The sequence below is a fragment of the Schistocerca gregaria genome, unplaced genomic scaffold, assembly GCF_023897955.1.
Source record: "Schistocerca gregaria isolate iqSchGreg1 unplaced genomic scaffold, iqSchGreg1.2 ptg000414l, whole genome shotgun sequence".
NCBI classification, from domain to species: domain Eukaryota; kingdom Metazoa; phylum Arthropoda; class Insecta; order Orthoptera; family Acrididae; genus Schistocerca; species Schistocerca gregaria.
In genome coordinates, this window is record NW_026061847.1 from 2,176,871 (window position 1) to 2,198,817 (window position 21,947).

Here is a 21,947-nt window from a genome sequence, read left to right on the forward strand (position 1 = left end):
CACACACCTATTTGGGAAGAAGCATTACATAGACACACACCTATTTGAAAAGAAGCACTACACTGACACACACCTATTTGGGAAGAAGCACTACACTGACACACAGCTATTTGGGAAGACGCACTACACTGACACACACCTATTTGGGAAGAAGCACTACACACACACACACCTATTTTAGAAGAAGCACTACACTGACACACACCTATTTGGGAAGAAGCACCACACTGACACACAACTATTTGGGAAGAAGCACTACACTGACACACACATATTTGGGAAGAAGCACTACACGGACACACACTTATTTAGGAAGAAGGACTACACTGACAAACACCTATATGGGAAGAATCACTATACTGACACACACCTATTTGGGAAGAAGCACTACACTGAAACACACTTATTTGGGAAGACGCACTACACTGACACACACCTATTTGGGAAGAAGCACTACACTGACACACACTTATTTGGGAAGAAGCACTACACTGACACACACTTATTTGCGAAGAAGCTCTACACTTACACACACTTACTTGGGAAGAAGCACTACACTGATACACACGTATTTGGGAAGAAGCACTACACAGACACACACCTATTTGGGAAGAAGCACTACACAGACACACACCTATTTGGGAAGAAGCACTACACTGACACACACTTATTTGGGAAGAAGCACTACACTGACACACACCTATTTGGGAAGAAGCACTACACTTTCACACACCTATTTTTTGAAGAAGCACTACACTGACACACACCCATTTGGGAAGAACCACTACACTGACACACTCCTATTTGGGAAGAAGCACTACACAGACACACACCTATTTGGGAAGAAGCACTACACTGATACACACCTATTTGGGAAGAAGCACTACACTGACGCACACCTATTTGGGAAGAAGCAGTACACTGACACACACCTATTTGGGAAGAAGCACTACACTGACACACTCCTACTTGGGAAGAAGCACTACACTGACACACACCTTTTTGGGGACAAGCACTACACTGACACACACCTATTTGGGGACAAGCACTACACTGACACACACCTATTTGGGGACAATCACTACACTGACACACACCTATTTGGGAAGAAGCACTACACTTACACACACTTATTTGGGAAGAAGCACGACACTGACACACACCTATTTGCGAAGAAGCTCGACACTTACACACACTTATCTGGGGAGAAGCACTACAGTGACACACACTTACTTGGGAAGAAGCACTACACTGACACACACTTATTTGGAAAGAAGCACTACACAGACACACACCTATTTGGGGAGAAGCGCTACACAGACACACACCTATTTGTTAAGAAGCACTACACTGACACACACCTATTTGGGAATAAGCACTACACAGACACACACCTATTTGGGAAGAAGCACTACACTGACACACACCTATTTGGGAAGAAGCACTACACTGACACACACCTATTTGGGAATAAGCACTACACTGACACACACCTATTTGGGAATAAGCACTACACAGGCACACACCTATTTGGGAAGAAGCACTACACAGACACACACTTATTTGGAAAGAAGCACTACACTGACACACACTTATTTGGGAAGAAGCACTACACTGACACACACTTATTTGGGAAGAAGCACGACACAGACACACACCTATTTGGGAAGTAGCACTACACAGACACACACCTATATGGGAAGTAGCACTACACAGACACACACCTATTTGGGAAGAAGCACTACACAGACACACACCTATTTGGGAAGAAGCACTACACAGACACACACCTATTTGGGATGAAGCACTACACGGACACACACTTATTTGGGAAGAAGCACTACACTGACACACACGTATTTGGGAAGAAGCACTACACTGACACACACTTGTTTGGGAAGAAACACTACACAGACACACACCTATTTGGGAAGAAGCAACACACAGGCACACACTTATTTGGGAAGAAGCACTACACTGACACACACTTATTTGGGAAGAAGCACTACACTGACTCACACTTATTTGCGAAGAAGCTCGACACTTACACACACTTATTTGGAAAGAAGCACTACACTGACTCACACTTATTTGGGAAGAAGCACTACACTGACACACACCTATTTGGGAAGAAGCACTACACTGACATACACGTATTTGGGAAGAAGCACTATACTGACACACACTTACTTATGATGAAGCACTACACTGACACACACCTATTTGGGAAGAACCACGACACTGACACACACCTATTTGCGAAGAAGCTCCACACTTACACACACTTGTTTGGGAAGAAGCACTACACCGACACACACTTATTTTATAAGAAGCACTACACTGACACACACTTATTTGTGAAGAATCACTACACTGACTCACACTTATTTGGGAAGAAGAACTACACTGACTCATACTTATTTGCGAAGAAGCTCGACACTTACACACACTTATTTGGGAAGAAGCACTACACTGACTTACACTTATTTGCATAGAAGCTCGACATTTACACACATTTATTGGGAAGAAGCACTACACAGACACACACTTATTTGGGAAGAAGCACTACACTGACACACACTTATTTGGGAAGAAGCGCTACGCAGACACACACCTATTTGGGAAGAAGCACTACACAGACACACACCTATTTGGGAAGAAGCACTACACTGACACACACCCATTTGGGAAGAAGCATTACATAGACACACACCTATTTGAAAAGAAGCTCTACACTGACACACACCTATTTGGGAAGAAGCACTATACTGACTTACACTTATTTGCAAAGAAGCTCGACCTTTACACACACTTATTGGGAATAAGCACTACACTGACACACACTTATTTGGGAAGAAGCACTACACTGACACACATTTATTTGGGAAGAAGCGCTACACAGACACACACCTATTTGGGAAGAAGCACTACACAGACACACACCAATTTGGGAAGAAGCACTACACTGACACACACCTATTTGTTAAGAAGCACTCCACTGACACACACTTATTTGGGAAGAAGCATTACACTGACACCTATTTGGGAAGAAGAACTACACAGACACACACCTATTTGGGAAGAAGCATTACATAGACACACACGTATTTGAAAAGAAGCACTACACTGACACACACCTATTTGGGAAGAAGCACTACACTGACACACAGCTATTTGGGAAGACGAACTACACTGACACACACTTATTTTTGAAGAAGCACTACACTGACACAAACCTATATGGGAAGAAGCAATACACTGACACACACTTATTTGGGAAGAACCACTACACTGACACACACTTATTTGGGAACAAGCACTACACTGACACACCTATTTGGGAAGAAGCACTACACTGACACACACTTATTTGTGAAGAAGCTCGACACTTACACACACTTACTTGGGAAGAAGCACTACACTGATACGCTCTTATTTGGGAAGAAGCACTACACAGACACACACCTATTTGGGAAGAAGCACAACACTGACACACACCTATTTGGGAATAAGCACTACACTGACACACACCTATTTGGGAAGAAGCATTACATAGACACACACCTATTTGAAAAGAAGCACTACACTGACACACACCTATTTGGGAAGAAGCACTACACTGACACACACCTATTTGGGAAGATGCACTACACACACACATACACCTATTTTAGAAGAAGCACTACACTGACACACAACTATTTGGGAAGAAGCACTACACTGACACACACCTATTTGGGAAGAAGCACTACACTGACACACACCTATTTGGGAATAAGCACTACACGGACACACACTTATTTGGGAAGAAGGACTACACTGACACACACTTATTTGGGAAGAAGCACTACACTGACACACACCTATTTTGGGAAGAAGCACTACACTGACACACACCTATTTGGGAAGAAGCACTAAACAGGCACACACCTATTTGGGAAGAAGCACTACACAGACACACACCTATTTGGGAAGAAGCACTACACAGACACACACCTATTTGGGAAGAAGCACTACACGGACACACACTTATTTGGGAAGAAGCACTACACTGACACACACGTATTTGGGAAGAAGCACTACACTGACAAACACTTGTTTGGGAAGAAACACTACACAGACACACCTATTTGGGAAGAAGCACTACACAGACACACACTTATTTGGGAAGAAGCACTACACTGACACACACTTATTTGGGAAGAAGCACTACACTGACTCACACTTATTTGCGAAGAAGCTCGACACTTACACACACTTATTTGGGAAGAAGCACTACACTGACTCACACTTATTTGGGAAGAAGCACTACACTGACACACACTTATTTGGGAATAAGCACTACACTGACACACACGTATTTGGGAAGAAGCACTATACTGACACACACTTACTTATGATGAAGCACTACACTGACACACACCTATTTGGGAAGAACCACGACACTGACACACACCTATTTGCGAAGAAGCTCCACACTTACACACACTTATTTGGGAAGAAGCACTACACCGACACACACTTATTGTGGAAGAAGCACTACACTGACACACACATATTTGTGAAGAATCACTACACTGACTCACACTTTTATGGGAAGAAGAACTACACTGACTCATACTTATTTGCGAAGAAGCTCGACACTTACACACACTTATTTGGGAAGAAGCACTACACTGACTTACACTTATTTGCAAAGAATCTCGACATTTACACACACTTATTGGGAAGAAGCACTACACTGACACACACTTATTTGGGAAGAAGCACTACACTGACACACATTTATTTGGGAGGAAGCGCTATGCAGACACACACCTATTTGGGAAGAAGCACTACACAGACACACACCTATTTGGGAAGAAGCACTACAGAGACACACACCTATTTGGGAAGAAGCACTACACTGACACACACCTATTTGGGAAGAAGCACAACACAGACACACACTTATTTGGGAAGAAGCATTACACTGACACACACCTATTTGGGAAGAAGCACTACACAGACACAAACCTATTTGGGAAGAAGCATTACATAGTCACAAACCTATTTGAAAAGAAGCACTACACTGACACACACCTAATTGGGAAGAAGCACTATACTGACTTACACTTATTTTCAGAGAAGCTCGACATTTACACACACTTATTGGGAATAAGCACTACACTGACACACACTTATTTGGGAAGAAGCACTACACTGACAGACACTTATTTGGGAAGAAGCGCTACACAGACACACACCTATTTGGGAAGAAGCACTACACAGACACACACCTATTTGGGAAGAAGCACTACACTGACACACACCTATTTGGGAAGAAGCACTACACAGACACACACTTATTTGGGAAGAAGCACTACACTGACACACACCTATTTGGGAAGAAGCACTACACAGACACACACCTGTTTGGGAAGAAGCATTACATAGACACACACCTATTTGAAAAGAAGCACTACACTGACACACACCTATTTGGGAAGAAGCACTACACTGACACACAGCTATTTGGGAAGACGCACTACACTGACACACACCTATTTGGGAAGAAGCACTACACACACACACACCTATTTTAGAAGAAGCACTACACTGACACACACCTATTTGGGAAGAAGCACCACACTGACACACACCTATTTGGGAAGAAGCACTACACTGACACACACATATTTGGGAAGAAGCACTACACGGACACACACTTATTTAGGAAGAAGGACTACACTGACAAACACCTATATGGGAAGAAGCACTATACTGACACACACCTATTTGGGAAGAAGCACTACACTGATACACACTTATTTGGGAAGACGCACTACACTGACACACACCTATTTGGGAAGAAGCACTACACTGACACACACTTATTTGGGAAGAAGCACTACACTGACACACACTTATTTGCGAAGAAGCTCTACACTTAAACACACTTACTTGGGAAGAAGCACTACACTGATACAAACTTATTTGGGAAGAAGCACTACAGAGACACACACCTTTTTGGGAAGGAGCACTACACAGACACACACCTATTTGGGAAGAAGCACTACACTGACACACACTTATTTGGGAAGAAGCACTACACTGACACACACCTATTTGGGAAGAAGCACTACACTGACACACACCTATTTTTTGAAGAAGCACTACACTGACACACACCTATTTGGGAAGAAGCACTACACTGACACACACCTATTTGGGAAGAAGCACTACACAGACACACACCTATTTGGGAAGAAGCACTACACTGATACACACCTATTTGGGAAGAAGCACTACACTGACACACCTATTTGGGAAGAAGCAGTACACTGACACACACCTATTTGGGAAGAAGCACTACACTGACACACTCCTACTTGGGAAGAAGCACTACACTGACGTACACCTATTTGGGGACAAGCACTACACTGACACACACCTATTTGGGGACAAGCACTACACTGACACACACCTATTTGGGGACAATCACTACACTGACACACACCTATTTGGGAAGAAGCACTACACTTACACACACTTATTTGGGAAGAAGCACGACACTGACACACACCTATTTGCGAAGAAGCTCGACACTTACACACACTTATCTGGGGAGAAGCACTACAGTGACACACACTTACTTGGGAAGAAGCACTACACAGACACACACTTATTTGGGAAGAAGCACTACACAGACACACACCTATTTGGGAAGAAGCACTACACAGACACACACCTATTTGTTAAGAAGCACTACACTGACACACACCTATTTGGGAATAAGCACTACACAGACACACACCTATTTGGGAAGAAGCACTATACTGACACACACCTATTTGGGAAGAAGCACTACACTGTCACACACTTATTTGGGAAGAAGCACTACACTTTCACACACCTATTTGGGAAGAAGCACTACACTGACACACACCTATTTGGGAAGAAGCACTACACTGACACACACCTATTTGGGAATAAGCACTACACTGACACACACCTATTTGGGAATAAGCACTACACAGGCACACACCTATTTGGGAAGAAGCACTACACAGACACACACTTATTTGGGAAGAAGCACTACACTGACACACACTTATTTTGGGAAGAAGCACTACACTGACACACACTTATTTGGGAAGAAGCACGACACAGACACACACCTATTTTGGATGTAGCACTACACAGACACACACCTATATGGGAAGTAGCACTACACAGACACACACATATTTGGGAAGAAGCACTACACAGACACACACCTATTTGGGAAGAAGCACTACACAGACACACACCTATTTGGGAAGAAGCACTACACGGACACACACTTATTTGGGAAGAAGCACTACACTGACACACACGTATTTGGGAAGAAGCACTACACTGACACACACTTGTTTGGGAAGAAACACTACACAGACACACACCTATTTGGGAAGAAGCAACACACAGGCACACACTTATTTGGGAAGAAGCACTACACTGACACACACCTATTTGGGAAGAAGCACTACACTGACCCACACTTATTTGCGAAGAAGCTCGACACTTACACACACTTATTTGGGAAGAAGCACTACACTGACTCACACATATTTGGGAAGAAGGACTACACTGACACACACCTATTTTGGAAGAAGCACTACACTGACACACATGTATTTGGGAAGAAGCACTATACTGACACACACTTACTTATGATGAAGCACTACACTGACACACACCTATTTGGGAAGAACCACGACACTGACACACACCTATTTGTGAAGAAGCTCCACACTTACACACACTTGTTTGGGAAGAAGCACTACACCGACACACACTTATTTTATAAGAAGCACTACACTGACACACACTTATTTGTGAAGAATCACTACACTGACTCACACTTATTTGGGAAGAAGAACTACACTGACTCATACTTATTTGCGAAGAAGCTCGACACTTACACACACTTATTTGGGAAGAAGCACTACACTGACTTACACTTATTTGCATAGAAGCTCGACATTTACACACACTTATTGGGAAGAAGCACTACACTGACACACACTTATTTGGGAAGAAACGCTACGCAGACACACACCTATTTGGGAAGAAGCACTACACAAACACACACCTATTTGGGAAGAAGCACTACACTGACACACACCTATTTGGGAAGAAGCACTGCACAGACACACACTTATTTGGGAAGAAGCACTACACTGACACACCTATTTGGGAAGAAGCACTACACAGACACACACCTATTTGGGAAGAAGCATTACATAGACACACACCTATTTGAAAAGAAGCTCTACACTGACACACACCTATTTGGGAAGAAGCACTATACTGACTTACACTTATTTGCAAAGAAGCTCGACATTTACACACACTTATTGGGAATAAGCACTACACTGACACACACTTATTTGGGAAGAAGCACTACACTGACACACATTTATTTGGGAAGAAGCGCTACACAGACACACACCTATTTGGGAAGAAGGACTACACAGACACACACCAATTTGGGAAGTAGCACTACACTGACACACACCTATTTGGGAAGAAGCACTACACTGACACACACTTATTTGGGAAGAAGCATTACACTGACACACACCTATTTGGGAAGAAGCACTACACAGACACACACCTATTTGGGAAGAAGCATTACATAGACACACACGTATTTGAAAAGAAGCACTACACTGACACACACCTATTTGGGAAGAAGCACTACACTGACACACAGCTATTTGGGAAGACGCACTACACTGACACACACTTATTTTTGAAGAAGCACTACACTGACACAAACCTATTTGGGAAGAAGCACTACACTGACACACACTTATTTGGGAAGAAGCACTACACTGACACACACTTATTTGGGAACAAGCACTACACTGACACACACTTATTTGGGAAGAAGCACTACACTGACACACACTTATTTGTGAAGAAGCTCGACACTTACACACACTTACTTGGGAAGAAGCACTACACTGATACGCTCTTATTTGGGTAGAAGCACTACACAGACACACACCTATTTGGGAAGAAGCACAACACTGACACACACCTATTTGGGAATAAGCACTACACTGACACACACCTATTTGGGAAGAAGCATTACATAGACACACACATATTTGAAAAGAAGCACTACACTGACACACACCTATTTGGGAAGAAGCACTACACTGACACACAGCTATTTGGGAAGACGCGCTACACTGACACACACTTATTTTTGAAGAAGCACTACACTGACACAAACCTATTTGGGAAGAAGCACTACACTGACACACACTTATTTGGGAAGAAGCACTACACTGACACACACTTATTTGGGAAGAAGCACTACACTGACACACACCTATTTGGGAAGAAGCACTACACTGACACACAGCTATTTGGGAAGACGCACTACACTGACACACACCTATTTGGGAAGAAGCACTACACACACACACACACACACACCTATTTTAGAAGAAGCACTACACTGACACACACCTATTTGGGAAATAGCACCACACTGACACACACCTATTTGGGCAGAAGCACTACACTGACACACACCTATTTGGAAAGAAGCACTACACGGACACACACTTATTTGGGAAGAAGGACTACACAGACAAACTCCTATTTGGGAAGAAGCACTATACTGACACACACCTATTTGGGAAGAAGCACTACACTGACACACACTTATTTTTGAAGAAGCACTACACTGACACAAACCTATTTGGGAAGAAGCACTACACTGACACACACTTATTTGGGAAGAAGCACTACACGGACACGCACTTATTTGGGAATAAGCACTACACACACACACACACACACCTATTTTAGTAGAAGCACTACACTGACACACACCTATTTGGGAAATAGCACCACACTGACACACACCTATTTGGGCAGAAGCACCACACTGACACACACCTATTTGGGCAGAAGCACTACACTGACACACACTTATTTGGGAAGAAGCACTACACTGATACGCTCTTATTTGGGAAAAAGCACTACACAGACACACACCTATTTGGGAAGAAGCACTACACAGACACACACCTATTTGGGAAGAAGCACAACACTGACACACACCTATTTGGGAGTAAGCACTACACTGACACACACCAATTTGGGAAGAAGCACTACACTGACACACACGTATTTGGGAAGAAGCACTGCACTGACACACACCTATTTGGGAAGAAGCACTACACAGACACACATATATTTGGGAAGAAGCACTACACTGACACACACTTATTTGGGAAGAAGCACTACACTGATACACACCTATTTGGGAAGAAGCACTACACTGACACACACCTATTTGGGAAGAAGCACTACACTGACACACACCTATTTGGGAAGAAGCAGTACACTGACACACACCTATTGGGAAAGAAGCACTACACTGACACACTCCTATTTGGGAAGAAGCACTACACTGACACACACCTATTTGGGAAGAAGCACTACACTGACACACACGTATTTGGGAAGAAGCACTATACTGACACACACTTACTTATGATGAAGTGCCACACTGACACACACCTATTTGGGAAGAACCACGACACTGACACACACCTATTTGCGAAGAAGCTCCACACTTACACACACTTATTTGGGAAGAAGCACAACACCGACACACACTTATTTTGGAAGAAGCACTACACTGACACACACTTATTTGGGAAGAATCACTACATTGACTCACACTTATTTGGGAAGAAGAACTACACTGACTCATACTTATTTGCGAACAAGCTCGACACTTACACACACTTATTTGGGAAGAAGCACTACACTGACTTACACTTATTTGCAAAGAAGCTCGACATTTACACACACTTATTGGGAAGAAGCACTACACTGACACACACTTATTTGGGAAGAAGCACTACACGGACACACACTTATTTGGGAATAAGCACTACACAGACACACACCTATTTGGGAAGAAGCACTACACAGACACACACCTATTTGGGAAGAAGCAGTACACTGACACACACCTATTTGTGAAGGAGCACTACACTGACACACACCTATTTGGGAATAAGCACTACACAGACACACACCTATTTGGGAAGAAGCACTACACAGACACACACCTATTTGGGAAGAAGCACTACACTGACACACACCTATTTGGGAATAAGCACTACACAGACACACACCTATTTGGGAAAAAGCTCTACACAGACACACACTTATTTGGGAAGAAGCACTACACTGACTCACACTTATTTGCGAAGAAGCTCGACACTTACACACACTTATTTGGGAAGAAACACTACACTGACTCACTCTTATTTGGGAAGAAGCACTACACTGACTCACACTTATTTGGGAAGAAGCACTACACTGACACACACTTATTTAGGAACAAGCACTACACTGACACACACTTATTTTGGAAGAAGCACTACACTGACACACACTTATTTGGGAAGAATCACTACACTGACTCACACTTATTTGGGAAGAAGAACTTCACTGACTCATACTTATTTGCGAAGAAGCTCGACACTTACACACACTTATTTGGGAAGAAGCACTACACTGACTTACACTTATTTGCAAAGAAGCTCGACATTTACACACACTTATTGGGAAGAAGCACTACACTGACACACACCTATTTGGGAAGAAGCACTACACTGACACACACCTATTTGGGAAGAAGCACTACACTGACACACATTTATTTGGGAAGAAGCACTACACTGACACACACCTATTTGGGAAGAAGCACTACACTGACACACACCTATTTGGGAAGAAGCACTACACACACACATACACCTATTTTAGAAGAAGCACTACACTGACACACAACTATTTGGGAAGAAGCACTACACTGACACACACTTATTTGGGAAGAAGCACTACACTGACACACACCTATTTGGGAATAAGCACTACACGGACACACACTTATTTGGGAAGAAGGACTACACTGACAAACACCTATTTGGGAAGAAGCACTATACTGACACACACCTATTTGGGAAGAAGCACTACACTGACACACACTTATTTGGGAAGAAGCACTACACTGACACACACCTATTTGGGAAGAAGCACTACACTGACACACACCTATTTGGGAAGAAGCACTAAACAGGCACACACCTATTTCGGAAGAAGCACTACACAGACACACACCTATTTGGGAAGAAGCACTACACTGACACACACTCATTTGGGAAGAAGCACGACACAGACACACACATATTTGGGAAGAAGCACTACACAGACACACACCTATTTGGGAAATAGCACTACACAGACACACACCTATTTGGGAAGAAGCACTACACAGACACACACCTATTTGGGAAGAAGCACTACACAGACACACACTTATTTGGGAAGAAGCACTACACAGACACACACTTATTTGGGAAGAAGCACTACACTGACACACACGTATTTGGGAAGAAGCACTACACTGACACACACTTGTTTGGGAAGAAACACTACACAGACACACACCTATTTGGGAAGAAGCACTACACAGACACACACTTATTTGGGAAGAAGCACTACACTGACACACACTTATTTGGGAAGAAGCACTACACTGACTCACACTTATTTGCGAAGAAGCTCGACACTTACACACACTTATTTGGGAAGAAGCACTACACTGACTCACACTTATTTGGGAAGAAGCACTACACTGACACACACTTATTTGGGAAGAAGCACTACACTGACACACACGTATTTGGGAAGAAGCACTATACTGACACACACTTACTTATGATGAAGCACTACACTGACACACACCTATTTGGGAAGAACCACGACACTGACACACACCTATTTGCGAAGAAGCTCCACACTTACACACACTTATTTGGGAAGAAGCACTACACTGACACACACTTATTGTGGAAGAAGCACTACACTGACACACACATATTTGTGAAGAATCACTACACTGACTCACACTTTTTTGGGAAGAAGAACTACACTGACTCATACTTATTTGCGAAGAAGCTCGACACTTACACACACTTATTTGGGAAGAAGCAACACACTGACTTACACTTATTTGCAAAGAAGCTCGACATTTACACACACTTATTGGGAAGAAGCACTACACTGACACACACTTATTTGGGAAGAAGCACTACACTGACACACATTTATTTGGGAGGAAGCGCTATGCAGACACACACCTATTTGGGAAGAAGCACTACACAGACACACACCTATTTGGGAAGAAACACTACAGAGACACACACCTATTTGGGAAGAAGCACTACACTGGCACACACCTGTTTGGGAAGAAGCACAACACAGACACACACTTATTTGGGAAGAAGCACACACTGACACACACCTATTTGGGAAGAAGCACTACACAGACACACACCTATTTGGGAAGAAGCATTACATAGACACACACTTATTTGAAAAGAAGCACTACACTGACACACACCTATTTGGGAAGAAGCACTATACTGACTTACACTTATTTTCAAAGAAGCTCGACATTTACACACACTAATTGGGAATAAGCACTACACTGACACACACTTATTTGGGAAGGAGCACTACACTGACAGACACTTATTTGGGAAGAAGCGCTAAACAGACACACACCTATTTGGGAGGAAGCACTACACAGACACACACCTATTTGGGAAGAAGCACTACACTGACACACACCTATTTGGGAAGAAGCACTACACAGACAAACACTTATTTGGGAAGAAGCACTACACTGACACACACCTATTTGGGAAGAAGCACTACACAGACACACACCTATTTGGGAAGAAGCATTACATAGACACACACCTATTTGAAAAGAAGCACTACACTGACACACACCTATTTGGGAAGAAGCACTACACTGACACACAGCTATTTGGGAAGACGCACTACACTGACACACACCTATTTGGGAAGAAGCACTACACAGACACACACCTATTTGTTAAGAAGCACTACACTGACACACACCTATTTGGGAATAAGCACTACACAGACACACACCTATTTGGGAAGAAGCACTATACTGACACACACCTATTTGGGAAGAAGCACTACACTGTCACACACTTATTTGGGAAGAAGCACTACACTTTCACACACCTATTTGGGAAGAAGCACTACACTGACACACACCTATTTGGGAAGAAGCACTACACTGACACACACCTATTTGGGAATAAGCACTACACTGACACACACCTATTTGGGAATAAGCACTACACAGGCACACACCTATTTGGGAAGAAGCACTACACAGACACACACTTATTTGGGAAGAAGCACTACACTGACACACACTTATTTTGGGAAGAAGCACTACACTGACACACACTTATTTGGGAAGAAGCACGACACAGACACACACCTATTTTGGAAGTAGCACTACACAGACACACACCTATATGGGAAGTAGCACTACACAGACACACACATATTTGGGAAGAAGCACTACACAGACACACACCTATTTGGGAAGAAGCACTACACAGACACACACCTATTTGGGAAGAAGCACTACACGGACACACACTTATTTGGGAAGAAGCACTACACTGACACACACGTATTTGGGAAGAAGCACTACACTGACACACACTTGTTTGGGAAGAAACACTACACAGACACACACCTATTTGGGAAGAAGCAACACACAGGCACACACTTATTTGGGAAGAAGCACTACACTGACACACACCTATTTGGGAAGAAGCACTACACTGACCCACACTTATTTGCGAAGAAGCTCGACACTTACACACACTTATTTGGGAAGAAGCACTACACTGACTCACACTTATTTGGGAAGAAGCACTACACTGACACACACCTATTTTGGAAGAAGCACTACACTGACACACATGTATTTGGGAAGAAGCACTATACTGACACACACTTACTTATGATGAAGCACTACACTGACACACACCTATTTGGGAAGAACCACGACACTGACACACACCTATTTGTGAAGAAGCTCCACACTTACACACACTTGTTTGGGAAGAAGCACTACACCGACACACACTTATTTTATAAGAAGCACTACACTGACACACACTTATTTGTGAAGAATCACTACACTGACTCACACTTATTTGGGAAGAAGAACTACACTGACTCATACTTATTTGCGAAGAAGCTCGACACTTACACACACTTATTTGGGAAGAAGCACTACACTGACTTACACTTATTTGCATAGAAGCTCGACATTTACACACACTTATTGGGAAGAAGCACTACACTGACACACACTTATTTGGGAAGAAACGCTACGCAGACACACACCTATTTGGGAAGAAGCACTACACAAACACACACCTATTTGGGAAGAAGCACTACACTGACACACACCTATTTGGGAAGAAGCACTGCACAGACATACACTTATTTGGGAAGAAGCACTACACTGACACACCTATTTGGGAAGAAGCACTACACAGACACACACCTATTTGGGAAGAAGCATTACATAGACACACACCTATTTGAAAAGAAGCTCTACACTGACACACACCTATTTGGGAAGAAGCACTATACTGACTTACACTTATTTGCAAAGAAGCTCGACATTTACACACACTTATTGGGAATAAGCACTACACTGACACACACTTATTTGGGAAGAAGCACTACACTGACACACATTTATTTGGGAAGAAGCGCTACACAGACACACACCTATTTGGGAAGAAGGACTACACAGACACACACCAATTTGGGAAGAAGCACTACACTGACACACACCTATTTGGGAAGAAGCACTACACTGACACACACTTATTTGGGAAGAAGCATTACACTGACACACACCTATTTGGGAAGAAGCACTACACAGACACACACCTATTTGGGAAGAAGCATTACATAGACACACACGTATTTGAAAAGAAGCACTACACTGACACACACCTATTTGGGAAGAAGCACTACACTGACACACAGCCATTTGGGAAGACGCACTACACTGACACACACTTATTTTTGAAGAAGCACTACACTGACACAAACCTATTTGGGAAGAAGCACTACACTGACACACACTTATTTGGGAAGAAGCACTACACTGACACACACTTATTTGGGAACAAGCACTACACTGACACACACTTATTTGGGAAGAAGCACTACACTGACACACACTTATTTGTGAAGAAGCTCGACACTTACACACACTTACTTGGGAAGAAGCACTACACTGATACGCTCTTATTTGGGAAGTAGCACTACACAGACACACACCTATTTGGGAAGAAGCACAACACTGACACACACCTATTTGGGAATAAGCACTACACTGACACACACCTATTTGGGAAGAAGCATTACATAGACACACACATATTTGAAAAGAAGCACTACACTGACACACACCTATTTGGGAAGAAGCACTACACTGACACACAGCTATTTGGGAAGACGCACTACACTGACACACACTTATTTTTGAAGAAGCACTACACTGACACAAACCTATTTGGGAAGAAGCACTACACTGACACACACTTATTTGGGAAGAAGCACTACACTGACACACACTTATTTGGGAAGAAGCACTACACTGACACACACCTATTTGGGAAGAAGCACTACACTGACACACAGCTATTTGGGAAGACGCACTACACTGACACACACCTATTTGGGAAGAAGCACTACACACACACACACACACACACCTATTTTAGAAGAAGCACTACACTGACACACACCTATTTGGGAAATAGCACCACACTGACACACACCTATTTGGGCAGAAGCACTACACTGACACACACCTATTTGGAAAGAAGCACTACACGGACACACACTTATTTGGGAAGAAGGACTACACAGACAAACTCCTATTTGGGAAGAAGCACTATACTGACACACACCTATTTGGGAAGAAGCACTACACTGACACACACTTATTTTTGAAGAAGCACTACACTGACACAAACCTATTTGGGAAGAAGCACTACACTGACACACACTTATTTGGGAAGAAGCACTACACGGACACGCACTTATTTGGGAATAAGCACTACACACACACACACACACACACACCTATTTTAGTAGAAGCACTACACTGACACACACCTATTTGGGAAATAGCACCACACTGACACACACCTATTTGGGCAGAAGCACCACACTGACACACACCTATTTGGGCAGAAGCACTACACTGACACACACTTATTTGGGAAGAAGCACTACACTGACACACACTTATTTGCGAAGAAGCTCGACACTTACACACACTTACTTGGGAAGAAGCACTACACTGATACGCTCTTATTTGGGAAAAAGCACTACACAGACACACACCTATTTGGGAAGAAGCACTACACAGACACACACCTATTTGGGAAGAAGCACAACACTGACACACACCTATTTGGGAGTAAGCACTACACTGACACACACCAATTTGGGAAGAAGCACTACACTGACACACACGTATTTGGGAAGAAGCACTGCACTGACACACACCTATTTGGGAAGAAGCACTACACAGACACACATATATTTGGGAAGAAGCACTACACTGACACACACTTATTTGGGAAGAAGCACTACACTGATACACACCTATTTGGGAAGAAGCACTACACTGACACACACCTATTTGGGAAGAAGCACTACACTGACACACACCTATTTGGGAAGAAGCAGTACACTGACACACACCTATTGGGAAAGAAGCACTACACTGACACACTCCTATTTGGGAAGAAGCACTACACTGACACACACCTATTTGGGAAGAAGCACTACACTGACACACACGTATTTGGGAAGAAGCACTATACTGACACACACTTACTTATGATGAAGTGCCACACTGACACACACCTATTTGGGAAGAACCACGACACTGACACACACCTATTTGCGAAGAAGCTCCACACTTACACACACTTATTTGGGAAGAAGCACAACACCGACACACACTTATTTTGGAAGAAGCACTACACTGACACACACTTATTTGGGAAGAATCACTACATTGACTCACACTTATTTGGGAAGAAGAACTACACTGACTCATACTTATTTGCGAACAAGCTCGACACTTACACACACTTATTTGGGAAGAAGCACTACACTGACTTACACTTATTTGCAAAGAAGCTCGACATTTACACACACTTATTGGGAAGAAGCACTACACTGACACACACTTATTTGGGAAGAAGCACTACACGGACACACACTTATTTGGGAATAAGCACTACACAGACACACACCTATTTGGGAAGAAGCACTACACAGACACACACCTATTTGGGAAGAAGCAGTACACTGACACACACCTATTTGTGAAGGAGCACTACACTGACACACACCTATTTGGGAATAAGCACTACACAGACACACACCTATTTGGGAAGAAGCACTACACAGACACACACCTATTTGGGAAGAAGCACTACACTGACACACACCTATTTGGGAATAAGCACTACACAGACACACACCTATTTGGGAAGAAGCACTACACAGACACACACTTATTTGGGAAGAAGCACTACACTGACTCACACTTATTTGCGAAGAAGCTCGACACTTACACACACTTATTTGGGAAGAAACACTACACTGACTCACTCTTATTTGGGAAGAAGCACTACACTGACTCACACTTATTTGGGAAGAAGCACTACACTGACACACACTTATTTGGGAACAAGCACTACACTGACACACACTTATTTTGGAAGAAGCACTACACTGACACACACTTATTTGGGAAGAATCACTACACTGACTCACACTTATTTGGGAAGAAGAACTACACTGACTCATACTTATTTGCGAAGAAGCTCGACACTTACACACACTTATTTGGGAAGAAGCACTACACTGACTTACACTTATTTGCAAAGAAGCTCGACATTTACACACACTTATTGGGAAGAAGCACTACACTGACACAAACTTATTTGTGTAGAAGCACTACACTGGCACACACTTATTTGGGAAGAAGCGCTACATAGACACACACCTATTTGGGAAGAAGCACTACACAGACACACACCTATTTCGGAAGAAGCACTACACTGACACACACCTATTTGGGAAGAAGCACTACACTGACACACATTTATTTGGGAAGAAGCACTACACTGACACACACCTATTTGGGAAGAAGCACTACACTGACACACACCTATTTGGTAAGAAGCACTACACACACACATACACCTATTTTAGAAGAAGCACTACACTGACACACAACTATTTGGGAAGAAGCACTACACTGACACACACTTATTTGGGAAGAAGCACTACACTGACACACACCTATTTGGGAATAAGCACTACACGGACACACACTTATTTGGGAAGAAGGACTACACTGACAAACACCTATTTGGGAAGAAGCACTATACTGACACACACCTATTTGGGAAGAAGCACTACACTGACACACACTTATTTGGGAAGAAGCACTACACTGACACACACCTATTTGGGAAGAAGCACTACAGTGACACACACCTATTTGGGAAGAAGCACTAAACAGGCACACACCTATTTCGGAAGAAGCACTACACAGACACACACCTATTTGGGAAGAAGCACTACACTGACACACACTTATTTGGGAAGAAGCACGACACAGACACACACATATTTGGGAAGAAGCACTACACAGACACACACCTATTTGGGAAATAGCACTACACAGACACACACCTATTTGGGAAGAAGCACTACACAGACACACACCTATTTGGGAAGAAGCACTACACAGACACACACTTATTTGGGAAGAAGCACTACACGGACACACACTTATTTGGGAAGAAGCACTACACTGACACACACGTATTTGGGAAGAAGCACTACACTGACACACACTTGTTTGGGAAGAAACACTACACAGACACACACCTATTTGGGAAGAAGCACTACACAGACACACACTTACTTGGGAAGAAGCACTACACTGACACACACTTATTTGGGAAGAAGCACTACACTGACTCACACTTACTTGCGAAGAAGCTCGACACTTACACACACTTATTTGGGAAGAAGCACTACACTGACTCACACTTATTTGGGAAGAAGCACTACACTGACACACACTTATTTGGGAAGAAGCACTACACTGACACACACGTATTTGGGAAGAAGCACTATACTGACACACACTTACTTATGATGAAGCACTACACTGACACACACCTATTTGGGAAGAACCACGACACTGACACACACCTATTTGCGAAGAAGCTCCACACTTACACACACTTATTTGGGAAGAAGCACTACACTGACACACACTTATTGTGGAAGAAGCACTACACTGACACACACATATTTGTGAAGAATCACTACACTGACTCACACTTTTTTGGGAAGAAGAACTACACTGACTCATACTTATTTGCGAAGAAGCTCGACACTTACACACACTTATTTGGGAAGAAGCACTACACTGACTTACACTTATTTGCAAAGAAGCTCGACATTTACACACACTTATTGGGAAGAAGCACTACACTGACACACACTTATTTGGGAAGAAGCACTACACTGACACACATTTATTTGGGAGGAAGCGCTATGCAGACACACACCTATTTGGGAAGAAGCACTACACAGACACACACCTATTTGGGAAGAAGCACTACAGAGACACACACCTATTTGGGAAGAAGCACTACACTGGCACACACCTGTTTGGGAAGAAGCACAACACAGACACACACTTATTTGGGAAGAAGCACACACTGACACACACCTATTTGGGAAGAAGCACTACACAGACACACACCTATTTGGGAAGAAGCATTACATAGACACACACTTATTTGAAAAGAAGCACTACACTGACACACACCTATTTGGGAAGAAGCACTATACTGACTTACACTTATTTTCAAAGAAGCTCGACATTTACACACACTAATTGGGAATAAGCACTACACTGACACACACTTATTTGGGAAGGAGCACTACACTGACAGACACTTATTTGGGAAGAAGCGCTAAACAGACACACACCTATTTGGGAAGAAGCACTACACAGACACACACCTATTTGGGAAGAAGCACTACACTGACACACACCTATTTGGGAAGAAGCACTACACAGACAAACACTTATTTGGGAAGAAGCACTACACTGACACACACCTATTTGGGAAGAAGCACTACACAGACACACACCTATTTGGGAAGAAGCATTACATAGACACACACCTATTTGAAAAGAAGCACTACACTGACACACACCTATTTGGGAAGAAGCACTACACTGACACACAGCTATTTGGGAAGACGCACTACACTGACACACACCTATTTGGGAAGAAGCACTACACACACACACACACACCTATTTTAGAAGAAGCACTACACTGACACACACCTATTTGGGAAGAAGCACCACACTGACACACACCTATTTGGGAAGAAGCATTACACTGACACACACATATTTGGGAAGAAGCACTACACGGACACACACTTATTTAGGAAGAAGGACTACACTGACAAACACTTATATGGGAAGAAGCACTATACTGACACACACCTATTTGGGAAGAAGCACTACACTGATACACACTTATTTGGGAAGACGCACTACACTGACACACACCTATTTGGGAAGAAGCACTACACTGACACACACTTATTTGGGAAGAAGCACTACACTGACACAAACCTATTTGGGAAGAAGCACTACACTGACACACACTTATTTGGGAAGAAGCACTACACTGACACACACTTATTTGGGAACAAGCACTACACTGACACACACTTATTTGGGAAGAAGCACTACACTGACACACACTTATTTGTGAAGAAGCTCGACACTTACACACACTTACTTGGGAAGAAGCACTACACTGATACGCTCTTATTTGGGAAGAAGCACTACACAGACACACACCTATTTGGGAAGA

General features: G+C 43.0%; 1 protein-coding gene across 1 annotated transcript in view; it reads right to left on the reverse strand.

Moving 5' to 3' along the window:
* LOC126311356 (balbiani ring protein 3-like) overlaps positions 1–21,947 on the reverse strand; it is a 56,553-nt gene that overhangs the window by 17,344 nt on the left and 17,262 nt on the right. The window contains exon 6 of the mRNA XM_049992219.1: positions 17,081–17,379. Within this exon, the coding sequence (XP_049848176.1) occupies positions 17,081–17,379 (299 nt within the window). The remainder of the gene's footprint in view (positions 1–17,080; positions 17,380–21,947) is intronic.